The following is a 17,275-nucleotide window of genomic DNA, read 5'->3' on the forward strand; positions in this document are numbered from 1 at the left end:
GATTCATTTTGTTGTTGTTGTTTCAAGCCTTAAATATGAAATGCTCCACGCCTGTTGAATTTCACATCTTCAACTGCACACACCTCTGTCGTTTTATACTTTATTTGGTTGAAAAAGAAAATCACACGACCCTGCGACTCCACAAAGGGCTCCGGATTGCAGTCTCATATTTTTGAAAGACATTTAATTATAGCTTGCATTCAAAGGCATTTTTGATGGAGACTAAATGGCCTCCAATTGCAAAGATTTTCTTCTTTCTCTGGCAGGCGCTGCACTGAGTGATGATATTGAGATATTATATTCCAGCTTCTAACAATCTGTTGCATTCATCTGTGTCACACTGCACGGTTGTTGTCATTGTGACGTGCCTTTGTGATTTGCAGCTGAAATTGAAGTGTGAAAGAGCAGGGGAAAAAAGATTTGGATAAAGTCAGTCGGGCATCTGTGAATGCATACTGTAAAACAGACTCTCTGTTTCTGACGCTGTCTGCTCTGGGCACGCCGGCTGTCTGGAAAAGAGAGGGAGGAAAATGTAAAGACAGTTTCCTCTGCCGCCCCGTGCCTTCACGGAGGTCTCTAATTGAGATCACTTGTACTTATAAATGGTAGGAAGTTTTGTGGTTCAATGAGAGGAGCATTAGAAGCGTAGTGTGCCTCTTAAAATTAAAATGAGGCTACCGTTTAACTTTCTTAATCAACTAAATACTTCTCTCCCGAGGCATTTTTCTGCTTTTTCATCTTAACAGAGTCGTTTTTAATAGTGGCAGACCCTGATGTCTAAAGAGCAGACTGGCTGGCATTATTGTGCTCAAATTTACTTGAAGCATTTTAATAAAGTAAACATTTAAACAAACATCTAAAAACTGAGGAAAAAGTGCATTATCGTGAGCAAAATATAATATTTTTGTGGGCTCACAAGATAATACTGTAGATTAATTGGCCTTGCCAATACTTTACTTGACGGTCTGTCACTTTTATGGCAATTAAGCATCTCATTTTCTTTATTTCTTTATTTATTTCAGTTTTAACTAGTTATTTTATTACTATCAAGTTAAATTAAATGAAAATGAGAAATTGTATCTATCCTATTAAAATTAGCCTACATAAGGTACTACATTTAGCTTTCTTAATCAGCTAAATATGTCTCTCTCAAGGCATTTTTCAGCTTTTTCATTATATTAGAGTTATTTTTTATAGTTGCAGACCAATGTGGGGCTTGCAAATTTAAATTAACTACAAAAAAAATAAGTGCAGTATCAGTTGGCAAAGAGTTTGATTTGGTTTCTATTTTGTATGTGCCAAAATAGCAAAGTATCTCTTAATTTTTCCAAGTGGATATGCAAACTTGAGTAATTAACATCTTTATTGTCTCATAAGATGGTATTTGTGATTAATTAATTAGCCTTGCCAATACATTCCTTGACAGTCTTTAATGACAATTAAGCACATTTTCATTGTGAATTGTATTATTACTATAATGTAGAAAATTGCATTCTCATTAGTTATGAAGAGCAATATGAGGTTGCACATTTGGCTAATTAATTGCAATTTTAAATGAACAAATAAGAAGAGAAAAACTGCATTATTCAGTTGGCAAAGCATTTGATTTTGGCAGGGTTAAAACAGCAAATTATCACTTAAGATAATTAGCCTAACCAATGCATTTCTTGATGGTTTGTCACTACTGAAAAAGAAGTTTTGACTCAGAAATTCCTAGTAAGTTTCATAATAAATTACAAAGGAATGGTGGATAATACATTGAATTAAACACAAACATTGAAGTAGACAAACTTTTTTTGTAGAACTCCAAAATTCTTGGTTTAAGCTTGACAAAAATCTTTTATTTTTATTTATTTATTTAAAAAGTGTGTACACAGAATTGCAAATTTGAATGAAGATGTGAAAATAAAATAAAAAGTGCATCATTATTTGGCAAAGCTTTTGATTTTGGAAGTGTTCAAAACAAAATATCACTTAATCGCAGAGGTGGAAAGTAACGAATTACATTTACTCGCGTTACTGTAATTGAGTAGCTTTTTTGTGTACTAATACTTTTTAAAGTAATTTTTTAAATCTGTAATTTTACTTTTACTTAAGTATATTTTGTTTGAAGTATTGTACTTCGCTACATTTTAAAACACATTAATTACTGAGTAAAAAAAAAAAAAATCGCTCCCTGGAAACTACGGCAGTAAATAATGGGCAGGAGGGCAAACTGGCGCTAAAATCACAAGAAAGATGCAGACGGACAAAACAGGCGTTAGTGGTGCAGACACCGCTGAAAACGAAACCCCGTCATATTCTGAAGTTGAACTCAAGGAAATGAAGTGAACCCCTGGCCATATGTATGCTCTATTATGCTGTGTATGCTGTGCTTGCCTAGGAAGACCAAACTAGCAGCTTATAAAATCTCGACAAAACATCAACCCTGCGCAAGAATGTAGAGGTAAGCTAAATAATTGCATCGTTGCATTGGTGGTTAAAATGAAGCTTTGACATTTTAGCAAGAGGTTTTGCACAAATTAGCTAAAAAGACCGTGGTGAGGAGTGTGCTATTTTTGTTTTAATGATGTGCGCGCGCATTTATAGTGCGTTCTTTCACTGTGTGATTCAGTCTCCTAAAATGCATTTAGAATGATCACAAAATTGAAGATATAGGGGCAGAAAATTCACATATTTATATAATTTCATATATTAAATCAAAATCACACAAAGAATGCCATCGTTTCCTCCAAAAATCATCATGAATATATACATACATATATATATATAACAGTTCCGTAAACAAGTTAATTAAGAGACTTGCGTTTTAGACACCATATTGCCTTTTTAGCTCTATTTCTACAACAGAAAATAATTCCAAACACAGCCACCAAAGCACAGTTTTGCGTCTCTGAGCAACGTGACAGTGTTTCGTTCCTGGATGAATCAACCGTTTAAATGATTCGGTTCAATCGCAATGACTCACTTATTAACAGTGACTTGCTGACACATACTGGCCATTTTAATTTCACATTTAAAGTATCTTTTGATTTTTTTAAATAATTAATTTCTTATCATTTCAAATGAGTATTCAACATTTTATGTCTTGTATATCAAAACATTATTCATGCATTTGTAACTGCAGGTTAAATGCATTCTTGTCCTGCACTAAACAGTGTAATACATCTAAATGCCACTTCCAATGAATCTTCTGCATTTCCTCTGCATTAAAAGATGAGTTTGTTGATAATGATTTGCCTGGTAACAGCCCAAATGTTTTATTATTCTAAATAACTGATTCCTTTAATTAAAAACAACTAGTTTGAGATTAATAGACCTATCCCAGGGGTGTCAAACTCAGTTCCTGGAGGGCCATAGCCCTGCAGAGTTTAGTTCTAACCCTGCTCCAGCACACATATCATGTAGTTTTCAAATAAACCTAAATGATTAGATGAGCTGGATCAGGTGTGTTTAATTAGGGTTATATCTAAACTGTGCAGGACTGTGGCCCTCCAGGAACTGAGTTCTTGGCCTGTCCCATTTTGACTCCCTCCAACTGTTAAAATGTAACTAAGTAATTTTTACTCTGAGTAAAGTTTAAATGAGCTACTTTTTACTTTTACTTGAGTAGATTTTTAGACTGGTACTTTTACCTGTACTTAAGTAAAATTTCATTAATGTAATGGTACTTTTACTTGAGTAGAATATTTTTGTACTCTTTCCACCTCTGCTTAATCGGCTAATATTGATAATATTGTAGTTGAAATAACTTTGCCAATACTTTCCTTGACGGTCTGTTAAGAACACATGTAACTATTGTTTTGTCATCCTCTGTCATTTTATGAGCAGATCTTTTTGAAATGACAACATGACCATGATTATAGTGTGGTCAGGTAAAGGTGATGTCTGCAGCGGTGCACGCTAAATTACACCTTCACTAGGATTGTTTTTGTGAAACCATCTCGTTACAAAAACAATCGTGACCACAGAGGTGTTTTCAGTGCACTGACATGTTGCTAATTTGCTATTTGACAGCAAAACACTTCTACATGTGGTCTGAAGCGTATTATTAATTTTTTAATACGCTTCCAATCGTTCAGTCGTGTTAGAAAGAGTGCTAACTTTGGCCAGGGGTTTCCATGATACATGCATAAGGTGCTAAAGATAATAGAGACGGTTTAATATGGCCAACGTCCATCTGCCGATTCGACCAGCCTTCATCTTACTCTCTCAAAGCCCCGGCCAATTAAAACACATTTATTGTACTTCACTAATGTAAGCAGTGTCTGTAATGATGGATGATTTTGTAGCCAGAAAACGAGAAAGGACTAGACACCGAACACCAGAGCTGAGCTTCACACGTCTAGGATCTGCACAGTAGACTAAAACGTCATTATTACGTTTATTATACAGTGTGGGTGGGGGAAAAATAATATTAAACAATCGAATTCCAGTGGATAAAGTCGCACCCTTCATTATTTCCCACTGGATATTTAGAGATACGCTTTATTTATAGCATGTTTACTTTGTGCACTGCGATCCATCGCTGTCAAATGCTAATTCACTGTCAGCTTCAATCAAATAAATAAACACAAATGGCAAATTTAAACAAACAAGCGAAAAACCAATCTACTGGCGGGTTTCATTCGGGACTGATTTGTCTATCTATGCCAACCACGATGCTTCAGTCTGAGCTCATATTGAATGTGTGTTTTATCACGGCTCCGACTGCTTCCCTTTAACTGCTGCAGACTTCAAGTGTATCATGGCCTGTGGTTGTAACCTGATCAAAGCCAGTCCTCTGTGAACTCCAGGGTTCATCACTGAAGACTGCATCAAATTCTTCTGCTGAAGTGATTTAAAAATTGTGGCATCAGAATTTTCACTTGCTTTTAGCATGTTGGCAAATACCTGAAGTCGTCACCTATTTTATTTTCCCGCTATTATTTGTGGCACGGTGTTAGTACTACTGTTCTCAGACAAAACCCACACCAGCATTTTTGTGGCATGCAAGTCCTGCCTGGTTTTTCTTTCATACTGCAGTTTCAAGAACACTACAGTATGAGCTAAATCTCCTAGATCTGAAATGCATTGTTGAAATATGGAAATGGAAAATGGTGGCTTTTATACTGCTTGGGCTGCATTGACTGTCGTTTTACAGCCATCAATTTGACAAAAACAATGTAGAACTAATGACGTAAATGCATAAGTAAGATTTTGAATGCCTCTAAAACCCATTGCATGTCTGTACGCTGTTTTTTAAAAGACGTATTGCTAATTAAATGTGATGTATTTTGTGTTTTTGTCTTACTATCTGTAATTAGTGGCCGTGAGCAGAGAATCATACGACATCTACACCATGAGCTGTTTGTAATGTCAGTCCCTTTATTATGACATGCTGTGTAATTGCTTTTTTGCCAGTGTATAACTCACGTTACATGCACAAGCTGCTGTCACTTCCAGAAAATTCAGAATTGCATCCTATGAATAAATTTCATTTTATGAGATATTAAAATATAAAACAGCTTTTTAGAATTGTCATAATATTTCACAATATTAATGGTGAGCATAAGAGATTAAAACAAAATATATATATTTTTAGAAGAATTAAAAACTTTTGAATAGTAGTGTGTATAGCAGATTGTTTGAAGAGGTATACATGTAAATGCCATATTTTTAAAACATGGACCATGCTAATGCTGTGGTATTCTCTGAAGTGTCTTACATTTTTTTAGATACTTAATACACTGAAATACTTACAAGGTTCCATACTATTACCATGTGTACAATGAGATGAGCTGAATCTAACATCGCTGACTTTCTCTCTGAGTTTGCAGCAGGATTTTTTTTCCCACAGTGTTCTTTCATTTATTTAAGAGCCATTGTGAAATAAATCTTCCCTGAAAGGGTCATATAATATCTGGGAGCAAAACACAATCATATTTTATATTCAGGAAAAAGTTGCTGATGGAAAAGCCATTTATGTGTCTTTGTGGGAGCGTAATGATACTGAGTGAATGTAGCACTTTAATTTACTCCCAACAATTAGGTGAATGTCAGCCACTTACTGTAATTAAATACGGCATTAAGATTCAGAGTTGTCGGGAAGCGTCGAGTGGCATTCCCAGGCAATGCTTTCAGACGTCTAACCGCATTTACAGCGATTTGCTACAGGACCTGGGTGAAACCAAGGGCCGTTGACTAGCAACCTGTAGGCATTGGTCTAATTCGGGCTTCTTTCTCCTGGGCTACAGCCTGTATAAAACCCCCTTTGCTTTCAAGGCCCCTCGAATGTTTTCGTAAACTTGGATGGAGACGAGTCGCATTGGAAGCAAACATCAGTAATGAGCTGGCACACAGACTCTCTGGTTAACCAGACTGTAATTTGGGGACTGAAAAGAACCTCTCATCACTATTGAGTATTTGTTTACCACAGTTTAACTCTAATGTTTCTGCACAGAGCCTCTTTCTGAAAGACGCTTTAACTGTTGCTGTTCTGATCTGATCGTACTGGACGGGGAATGACCATGTAGTCATATAGAGATGGCTTTTCTGTCATTTTTCTGTCATTTTTACAGGAAATGTCTGCAGTTACTGTACTTATGCCATCGCATAGGCTCTGTTCTAAAGCCTAGTGAGCCTACATTCTAAGGCAGCATTCTAACTGAAATGGAATTTTTTAAGCGAGTGATTTAAGCAACTCTAGTGTATTTCAGTATCGAAGAAAGCACACTTTGCACAAGTTTGGCATTAACATGTTGCTAAGCTAATGGCATGATACTCTAAGAGTTAAAAATAGGGCACACAAATATTTAGGAAAATGATTGTTTTCATTCAATTGGACAATTTGTTAAAACATTTGGGTTTTGAATGAATTCCAAGTATTCTCTACCTTTCAAATTAGAAATTTTTAAACGGTTTTAAAACTTTTGTTTGTCAGCAAGGATGCATTAAATTGAACAAAAATGAGTCAAAACATTTATAATGTTACGAAAGGTTATATATTTTAAGTAAAGGCTGTTTTTTTTTCAACTTTTAATCAAAAATCAAAGGAATAAATTAAAATGTAAAATATATTTAAATAGAAAACTTTGTTTAAATTACTATATATATATATATATATATATATATATATATGTGTGTGTGTGCGTGTTTGTGTGTGTGTGTGTGTGTGTGTGTGTTTTGTTTTAATATTTTATTTTAAATTTATATATATATATATATATATATATATATATATATATATATATATATATATATATATATATATATATATATATATATATATATATTTATATATATATTTTTCTTTTCAGCCAAATTAAGGCAACATTGCATCTTTCCTTTATAGAGAAAAACAATAAACATGCATCCGTGCCTATCTATGATGTCTTAAACTCGCTATGTTTTGGAACAGAATCAGTGAATTCGTTCTGATTCTTCAGTTTAAATAGTGTCTGTAACATGAAGGCAATATCAACAAACAAGAATGATTATATTTGACTCCTTGGCCTGATGGTGCATATTTTTAACGTTCTTTGTGTCCTTCCTAGCAGCTGACAGCAGTAAATTAAAGAACAATATGCTCTGGAAGCCTTTATTTACTTCATAATGAACTCTCTACCAAACAATGCCAGTAAGCCAACTGCAGTCTCGCCCATTGCATCTCGCAATACTTCTGGGAAAAGGCTCGGAACAATAGAGAGATTCCTGAGTGTATGAAGCTCGCGTTTTGAAGTCGAAACAGAAAAAGTAGGTGCTATAGATGCTCTGTGTTCTTCTCACTTGAGGTTTTACGAATGCTGGAATGCTAGAGCGGTAATGATCGATGGCTTGATGTGCACAAAACAAAAATCAGAGAACCTTCTTATTAAAAGCATACATTGTTGATCTGCATGCTTTCTATAGAAATAACTTTTGAATTGATTTATGATGCAATCAAACTAGGACGAGACTCCAACCTTGTTTTGACATAAACGGAGAAACTCTTCACTCGACGCCCATCAATATTTAAGCACCTTCAAATTACCTTAGCCGAGAATTGTTCGTGCATTTACACGCTTCCTCTCGCATTAATTGTAGCGCCATTTACCCTCATTGTGATCATGTTTATTAATAAGAAGCTGTGAGAACGTCTGTTGTTGTCTTTGTCAGCAAAACACACTCTGAAGTCCACGGAAAGCTCAGGCGCTTTCAAATCTCTCCAAGAGTATCAAACTCCAGCGTTACTCCTCATTTTTCAGTGGAAAACAACTTCTTTGGAGATTCGCCTTTGGACATCTAATGCATATTTAACAGTGAGGAGGAACGTTTTAATAGACAGTGTCAACCTCGGTGAGGGAGTCTTTCTGATTAATTTTACATAAGGCCTGGCCTTTATACTCCACTGAGTGGCTGTTATTTCCCCAAAGGATTCAGTGATATACCGAAACACCTTTACAAGTAGTTTTGTGCTCGCAGTGAACACACGAGACAATGAAACAGGAGCCATGATGTCTAGTTAAGAAACTATAGCACCCTGCCGAATGCCGTCAGAGGATGAGTCAACAGCCGTTCCAATCAGAAAAACATTGTTGTTGACAACACGCTCGGTTGTGGGGTTAATTCTTAATGACTGTTTTTCTCCTCTGAGCTTTAACGTGCCTCCCGTTTGGCGTCTCAGCTTCTCCCAAAATCATTCTTGGCCCATTTGTAGCACATTGATAATCGCTAATTGATTTCATTTAGGCCGCATGGATCCATTAAATTGGTGGATCTCAGACCTGTTAGTGAGGAAAAACGGTGTGGAATGCAAATAATCGAATGCAGCTAACCATATAAGTGTGCATAAATTGGCTTATTTTGATTTTGCTCTACCTTTTTGTATGCTAATACCGTAGAACATTATTAAAATGTAAATAATTTCCGCTTTTATGCATTTACAAAATGGTCATTTCAGAATTCAGCGATAAATAAAGGCACATGGAGCCAGAATTAATATTAATAACATTTGTCTTTGATTTTTGTAGGATGAACTATTGTCGTCAGTGCTTGGTTTCCAATGTAAAATCTGGGTCCTGAAGCCAAACCATTTGAGAAGTACTTGATTAACCCACATGAATGATTTAGTTCTGATGACACATGGTGATTATGTTCTGGTCGGTGTGTTCTTATTTTCTACAGATTATAAGTAATGAAGTTTAATGAGAAAATAAGATACTTTGTATATTTTGAGGGTCCAGAGATTCCAGTGTTCCATGTTTAGTTTAAAAAGCAAGATTCACATGCAACGGATTGGCCAAGGATTGGCAGGAATTCTGAGCTTTTCTTCCTAGAAGCATTGCAAGATTTTATGGTTGAATTCCCAATTCTTCTCAAGATGTGCCACACAGTCTTAAGGTCTTCAGAAGGTCTTAAAAAGTTTTTATTCAATCTTCCAAAATGTAAAAAGCTTAAATCAGAGTAAAAAAGTTCATTAATAAGTGCATTAATTGGCATTAAATGTTGCATGCACTGTTTTTGTTTTCCAATGCATATATGTAAATAATAACCTTAGATGAAAATGTGAATTCTCGAAAATTTCAAATTCAAAATTAAGTAAATCTATGCTTAAAACAAGAACAAACATCTGTCAATGGGGAGTGAAACCTTGTTTTCCCTTTGAATTAAGCTGTTTTTTTTTTTCGAGGCCGCTGGTAAATGTTTGTTTTTGTTTTAATCATAAGTTCCTCATTTTGATCAGTATCACAAAAAACTAAACTTCCTAATTAATTTTGCTTTCAAGTAAATGTATGTTGATTTAAGAGTATTTAAACATTTGCACTGGAAAACATGACAGAAATATTGTCTACTCCCTAGACATTAACTTTAAGAGAACATTTTTGTGTTCTCTTGAACTTTCTTTACTTGGTCTTAAACAGATCTTAAATGTACCTGCAGAAACCCTGAGTAATATCTGTAAGTGCAGTGGATGTGGCTTAAAGACCTTGAAAATCTGTGAGATGACAAAGTGTTTCTTTTGTGGTTTCAAAACACTTGTAACCGAAGACGAGAACTGGATACTACAAAATCAAACCCGGCATGTAAAGAGCCTCTGCGTGGCTCCCCGAGCGGATATCCGATACGCTCAGGTGTGTGTGCGTGGGGTTCTGTAGCGAGTGATTGCTGTGGTCAGATGACCGTGCCAGTTAGAGAGGGCTATTTTGGCCTTTAAAGCTAATGTTTAGATTTCTGTGTGCGTTCTGCACGCTGCTCACACTCACACGCCGGCTTCCGTAATTAACCCTGATGCGTTCGCTGGCATGAGAGCGCGTGTGTGTTGATTGGCAGGCACATGACGTCATTTCAGCCCTGTTTTTCGCCATCGCGCTCTCCTGTGGCATTAGTGTTGTTTGAATATTTCTCTGCTCTTTTGTGGACGTGTTTACATCAGTTAACTCGAATTTAAATCTGCAATCACAAAACGCGTTCTGTACATGTTTTTCCAGCATTTTCGGAGCCAGACAGTTTGTCTCCCAGCTCTTCCCTTATTGTTTACATATCAAAAATGTAGATTTTTAAGGGGAAATAAAGCATTACAAGGGCCTGTTTGAAAACACTCCATTTCCCTGTGGTGAGCAGCGGAGACACAGTTGGAAAAGGAAGCCAAGGCTGAAGAGGAACGCCAATGCAGCGCAGCCCAGTTTTCCTGAGTCTCATTCCGGGCATTTTTACATTCTGCTTTTCCTTATAGCCCTTGTGCGTATCGTATTCTAAATATTTTTAAGTGATGTTCTGGCTTGAGAAAGTTCTGCATTCCTGTTGAGGTTAAATCAATACGGCTGTGGGGAAAGGGTAAAGCCTTGTTAAATGTCGTTGCTGGAATCACTTCATTTCGGCAAAATCAAAACCGCCAACTTATCTGAACATTTCATATTTTACCTTTGAAACCGACTGAGGCTTTGACTGCAGGGTCGCATGAGTTGCCTGATAAATTTAGCAATATTTCTTTTTGAAAGAAAATGCTGCTTTGGATTTATACGGTGTGGTTTTTCTGTAGCAGGACTCGTCCTCTCTTTGCCAACTGCGACAGGAAAGCAAATAAGAAACCTAGGAGGCCTTTAACGTCAAAATATGCCAGTGTGCCTGCAAGCATGTTAGTGTTTCTGATGCGAACGTTGTTGTTTAATATCACTTTGGTTTTATTGATTGGTATTCTGTGATGCATCATAATTAGCGGTGTGTTAGTCCTGCTAAAGTCGAATTTTGCATGACCGCAAACTCAAACTTATGTCAAAGAAAGCCAAGAAGCGGATTCAGCAGATATATACAGGCTTAATACATATACAATGGAAATTTAAAAGTCTGAAACCACTGGCTTATTATTTAGACATGAAAATGTTGAAATATGTGTAAATAAAAAATATTTAAGAAAGATTTGGTGCTATTTATTGATGGTTACATTAGAGATGTTGATAATATTAATTTATTTTTTGGGGGGGACACAATCATCTTAAATCATGCTGGATTATATGGATCATCAGGTTTTGTCCATGCCAGCTCATCTTTTGATGTAAATTGTTAAAAAAGTGTTGCTGTGGCTCTTAAAAAGCATGCTTAATTTGCCATTCCACAAATGAAGGCCTTAAAAAGGTCTTAAATCAGAGCAGAAAGTCTTAAATTAATAAAGTGCACCTGCAAAAAAATAAAAAATTAAATGTTTAATGTCTTTCTCCATATTTTAGTTTTCTTTTCCAGTGCAAATATCTAAACATCCTTAAATCAAGATACATTTACGAGAGATGGAAACCGAACAAATTATGTCTTGTTTTCTGAGAAATTGAATAAAAATTAATTGGTCGATTTTTCTGAGTCAATTGGCAGATTTGTATTTGTTTTAATCATGATCTCACTCTATTGAAAGTTGTATTTTTAACCTTTGAAGCATTGCTATTATAAGACATTTACTTTGAGAATACACCATACATTTTCTTTACTTGGTGTTAAATTTACCTTCATAAAACCTGAACAAACCCTGTAAAGAAAGTGTTGGGTTAAATTAGAAGCACTTTTAGTAGTGCTCACCTCAGTTTTATTTATTATTATCACTTTAAATATATATCTGTAAAGTACTGTTCTCTAAATCAGAAATCTCTGTACTATTCCTCCTTTCCATCGCTGAGATAGTCTCAGCTCGTGGTTTGAGGGGGCCATTCATTATCAAAGCTGTTTGACTGGATTCCAGCTCTGTAATCCTCCTCTTTAAATACACTTACATCAACCATTGGCTCTGTCCCTCGTACACAATCCACTGCCTATGAATTCTGTATTTTCATGTGTATTTCCATCAGCGACTGCTTCAAACGGTGATATATCAGAGGCGCTGGGTTGGCTGGCTATGATTTAAAGATGGTTTGTGGCCACTCTGATGGTTTGTTGACTGGGTTTCCACGTTACAGAAGTCGGGTCTCTGCGTGTTATGGGACTATTTATTGTTTCCCACTTTTAATGTTACGTTTGGCTGACTGAGACCTCCATGGTTAAGTGTTTGATTATTTTCTAAGAAGCTCCCTCCAAGTTCGTATGAGACATCAATGCCCCTCTTTGTCATGTAGAGAAGCACATTGGATACGGTGTGTGGTGCAGGATCTCCATGAGAGAAGCGGTCGTCTTTGGTGTCCTGTCTAGCTGATTATGGAGTTTTGATTGCATTTGAAGTCTAATGAAATTTAGGTCATTTATATTTAAATGCATTTTTGTAGTATTAAGATAATGCCCTATCATACATTCTTTTAAAGAGCCAGGCAATGCTTCTTAAGGACTGTTCAGATTGCATAGAAATGCAATATAACACAACCTGATGATCAAGTTCTCCAGCATGATTTGGGATGTTTTAAAGCTTATAGAAAACAAGAGTCAGATGTTCAGATTTACTCCAATTTGACAACTAGAAATAGAGCAGAATTTAAAATATTTATTTTTCATTGTACACCATGATGTTTTGCAAAGTTCAAAATCCTAAAACATAAACAAAATATCAGGACCTTTTGAGGTAAAGAAGCCAACACAGCTATGATTTGTTCTCCTCTGGTTTCTCTGTTTGCTTTGAGCAGCTCCAGCAGAAATGAACTTCTGCATCCGTGTGTCTCGTATCACATTACAACCTCGTCCTCTGAGGAATCAAAGCTCATTTTTCTTACCATTCACTCTGTAATCTGTCTAATTATGTTTCCTTTTCTTGTTCTGTTGTTCATGTCTTGTTTTCCTGACACACTGTCCTTTATCATTGATTTTGGTCTCTTGAAGCTGTCCGGTCGTGAGCGAGAAATTATAGATTTTGAGACAGATTATCGCACACTTTACTTTAGAGACAAACTCACGTTAAGGAAATGCACATGTCTGAGAGATGCAGTGATTTGGTTCTAACTTGTCGCACATGGCGTAAATAATTTCTGCTGCCAACACGACGTTATAAAAATGCGTAGATGTCCTTGATGTTGAAGCCAAGATAAATGCAAACTTTTTTTCCCTTCACAAATTAAGTTTTGATGATATAAAACAATGCAGCTAAGAAGCAAATAGCATACATCTCTCATTTCATTTGTCTCTCAATGCATAATATTAGATTGACTGATTTTTTACTATAAAATAATAGGGAATTTAAATTTCCCATTTTCAGAAACAAGCACTCTGCCTGGCTATAGATATTGCATTTCATTAACATTTAACTTTTTTTGAATAAGCTGGACGTCTCTGACTGCTCTTTCTCCGAGGTTCGGTTACCCAGGGCACGTTTTGTCTATTAATGTTGTTTCTCTAGCGTAAACGAGAGATGTGATTATCAATTAGCTGAATGAAGCCGCTCAATCCAGCCCAGCATATCAGCACTGGCTCTAAATGAGAAGCACATGTCACCTCTGAGCCCAACAACACGCTGCTAATTGATTAGTGATGCTCTTCGAAATTTGCCAAAGGATTGTTTAACATCTGTACGTGTTGCATGTGATGGCCGTTCATCACCTGAAGGAGTCTGAGCGTCATTAATAATGTTTGTGTTTGTGTAAATGGGGAAATTAGACAAGATGTTTGTGCTGCTGCAATGCACTCTCATATTTCAGGCTCGCGTTCAATGCTGCGTTGAGTTTTGACTGGTAATGTGAATCTAAATAACCACTGTTGGATGCATTTCAGCGTTCTAGTGTCTAGACCAGCACTTAGTGCAAGCATCATTATTAGAGTATCCCACTTTAAGTTAAGAGGGTTTATTCTCTTCCTGAACCCTGTTAACCCCGTTTAACTATGAACCCCATTCCAATACAAATATATTATGCATTTATGAATTATTAACTTACAGGGAATCAAGAAATTTGATTAGTAGGTTAAGTTAAGTACCTCAAAAATGTATAAACCCATTTCTACAGTAAAAAAGCTCCAGTCAATTGCCATTTTATTTCTTTTTGCATGTTTTCAAAAGCCTAAACTAATATGAATGCAAATACAGAGGAAAACTGAAGTGTTCGCTTATTTAAGTGCTTTTTAGCTTATATAGAATCAAGAACTGAAATAATTTTTGATGCTAAAACAGAAGCCTGTGATAGCGGACCTCAAAAATCTTTATAGACCCCTTATTCCGGGTATTTTGTTAAAAATCTCCATTGAATTGGCATTTTATTTCTTTTTGCATGCTCCAAAAGCCTTATAGATATTGAATGGTTTTTCAATTTTGATGCTAAAATAACAGTATGTTATATCAGACATCAAACATTTTTTAGACCCCTTCATTTTGTTAATAATCTCTTTTCAGTTGGAATTTTCTTTTCTTTTGCATGTTTTAAAAAGCCTAACCTAAGCGTACAATTAAAGAGTTTGCATGTTAAAGTGCTTTTAATTTACTGGGAATCAATAAGTGAAATGTTTTAATACTAGAACAACAGGATGTTATGTCGGACCTCAACAATTTTTATAGTCCCCTTCTGCAGTGCATTTTGTTAAAAATCTCCTTTCATTTGGCATTTAAAGGTTTTGAATGTTTGTTTGTTTGGGCTTTTTATCTTTTTAGGGAATCAAGAAATTAAATGCCATCAAATCTGATGCTAATAGAACAACAGCTTTCTAGTGCCAGTTTGTGCTCAATCAATGCAAGACATTTGAAATGGATGTTTCCTTATTTTGAAGTTGTGTAATGAAGGCATACATTTCCTAAATTAGCTTGAACATAATAGCATAAAGTGGTTTATTCTAATGCTTTCGTGGCATGTGAGGTGTAACGCGCCTCTGCAGCCTCGGGTTTTAGAGACGCCACCTCGAACGCCTTGATGTGCATCGACAGTGATGACAAAACCATGTAGCTCACACCGTCTGGCTCTGACTCAATATCCTGCCTCCATACGTTTGTCTAGAAGGGCCTCTGATTATGTCGGCATGAGAAACTTGATGAGGAAAATACTGTAAGTACAGTCTGTGATCGCTTTGTCAACAGCGTTTTGTATTTGTATTTCCATACGTGCCGTGTGATAAGATAGAGATTTGTTTGACTTTTACATGTTAGTATATTTTGAATAGCTGAGGTATTCAAATAGGTTTTGCATAGATTGTGTTTTATATGTGGCTTTTTTGTGTGCTGCATAATGCTGGACTCAATTTACACCCCCGGATGTCAGACCTAAAGACTTTGTTAAAAAGCTCAGTTTCATTTCCTTTTGGATGTTTGAAAAAGCCTAAACTAAGCTGAACGCAAATAAAAAGCTTGCATGTTTGTTAAAGTGATTTTCATTCATAAGAATAAATACAAGTTCTCTAGTTAACCATTTATCAATTAGAATTAACCACTGCAAGTCCTGCACTATTGCAAGCTTTCCACATCTTGTTCTAATGTAGCTCTGTAAATTGGAGCAGAGTGAATGTTTATACAGCCAGGAGGGTTTTTCTCTGTTGTCCCGCATATGCGTTTTTAACTTACACCAAACAAGTCAGCATCTCGCACGCACACAAACCCAAACTTTTACCGTGCGCGTGCGCCGTCGCTTATCGACACGCTCGACTTCTGTGTGACCCGCCGCTGAACCGCAGTGAAATGAAAATAATTTTTCACAGCACTCACCCCAGAAAAAGTTCTGCTGACATGGAGTCACCGAGCTGAAAAGACTGTTAGACGCCATAGCCACACGTGGATCTCCTCGGCTCTCTCCTCCTCTGGAGGTCGTGGTGACCCTTGAAGTCCTAAACTGGGAGCACAAATCATATCAAGGCATCAGAACGCAAACGTACAGCCGCATGCTTCCCAGAGCGTTGAGGCACAGATATCAACGGCATATATGAGTGTGGTTAGAGCGTACTTACTGACTTGTTGGGTCTCTGTGACTGGGGTTGACCCACTCTGATTAACCATTTACGCCCCAGTGGCTCCCTCCTGTCGTCCTGGGGAAATCTCGTGCACCGCACTTGTGGTTCTGTGGTTGTTTGTGAGGGGAATGAGACATTCTCACAATCCAAAAACGTGTAAGCTTTAAAACACACTTTTTTTCCCCTCCTGATGGGCTGTTACTGGAGAGGCTGGGTCATGTGTTCGGTGACATCAGAGCAGCCGAAAGGGTTCAGCCCTCTTGTCAGTGGTTCTGCGTTTCCTACTCTCATCCAGCGGGATGCAACCTCAACTCCTGTCAGTCCGAAAGGAAGGGGCTGGGATTTTCGTCAGCTACGCTTCTGTCCTTCTCAGCCTCTCACCGTGTCCCGGTCTCATTCCTGATCTAGGTAACTCTGCTGTTTAGGCTCCAGGTGTGTCTCCGCGTAAGTTGCATAATCGGCTCTTTGAGAAATGACAGTCGCTGTGTTGGCTCTTGGATCACGTCTGGCTCTCGATTGGTTTAACGAGCACATTAGGGTCCGTGATTCATCCGTCTGCTTTGCAGGTTTGGAGTTTGGCACACGGTCAGAGCGCACGCCTCAGGTGTTTGTGTAAGCGCGGAAAAACATGTGCTTGTGCACCGCCCGCTCTCTCTCTCTCTCTCTCTCTCTCTCTCTTTCGCTCTCTCTCTCTCTCTGTCTCTCCTGTTCCGGGGTCATGTTAGGTGCTGCACTGAATTTTGTGTGTGTTCATGTGACTTTAAAATCAAAGTGACACTTCCTAGTATTTAGACCAACACTTAAGTTAAAGGAGGGGCTGAGCCACAGAGAGGAGTATCAGTTGAGAGTCAACTCTTTTGATTTGGAGTAAGTAATCACCTTAGAACAGCCTAGCAGCCACTCAGAATAGACATCCTGGCAACATTAGGGCAGCTTATCAACCATTCAGGACTGATTAGGAACCACTCAGAACTGCTTAGAAACTATTCAGGAC

The 17,275-nt window shown here is 37.1% G+C and overlaps 1 protein-coding gene across 2 annotated transcripts in view; it reads right to left on the bottom strand.

Annotated features, from left to right (window-relative positions):
- The window catches only part of LOC132112381 (runt-related transcription factor 2-like), a 69,224-nt gene extending 52,796 nt beyond the window's left edge, over positions 1-16,428 (bottom strand). For both annotated transcript variants that reach the window (XM_059519836.1, XM_059519835.1), the window contains exons 1-2: positions 16,279-16,428; positions 16,040-16,163 (exon numbers count right to left, since the gene is read on the bottom strand). In XM_059519836.1, the coding sequence (XP_059375819.1) occupies positions 16,040-16,097 (58 nt within the window). In that variant the 5' untranslated portion in view covers positions 16,098-16,163; positions 16,279-16,428. The remainder of the gene's footprint in view (positions 1-16,039; positions 16,164-16,278) is intronic.
- Between the last annotated feature and the right edge of the window lie 847 nt (positions 16,429-17,275).

Source organism: Carassius carassius, chromosome 32 (genome assembly GCF_963082965.1).
Source record: "Carassius carassius chromosome 32, fCarCar2.1, whole genome shotgun sequence".
In the NCBI taxonomy this organism is placed as follows: Eukaryota; Metazoa; Chordata; class Actinopteri; order Cypriniformes; family Cyprinidae; genus Carassius; species Carassius carassius.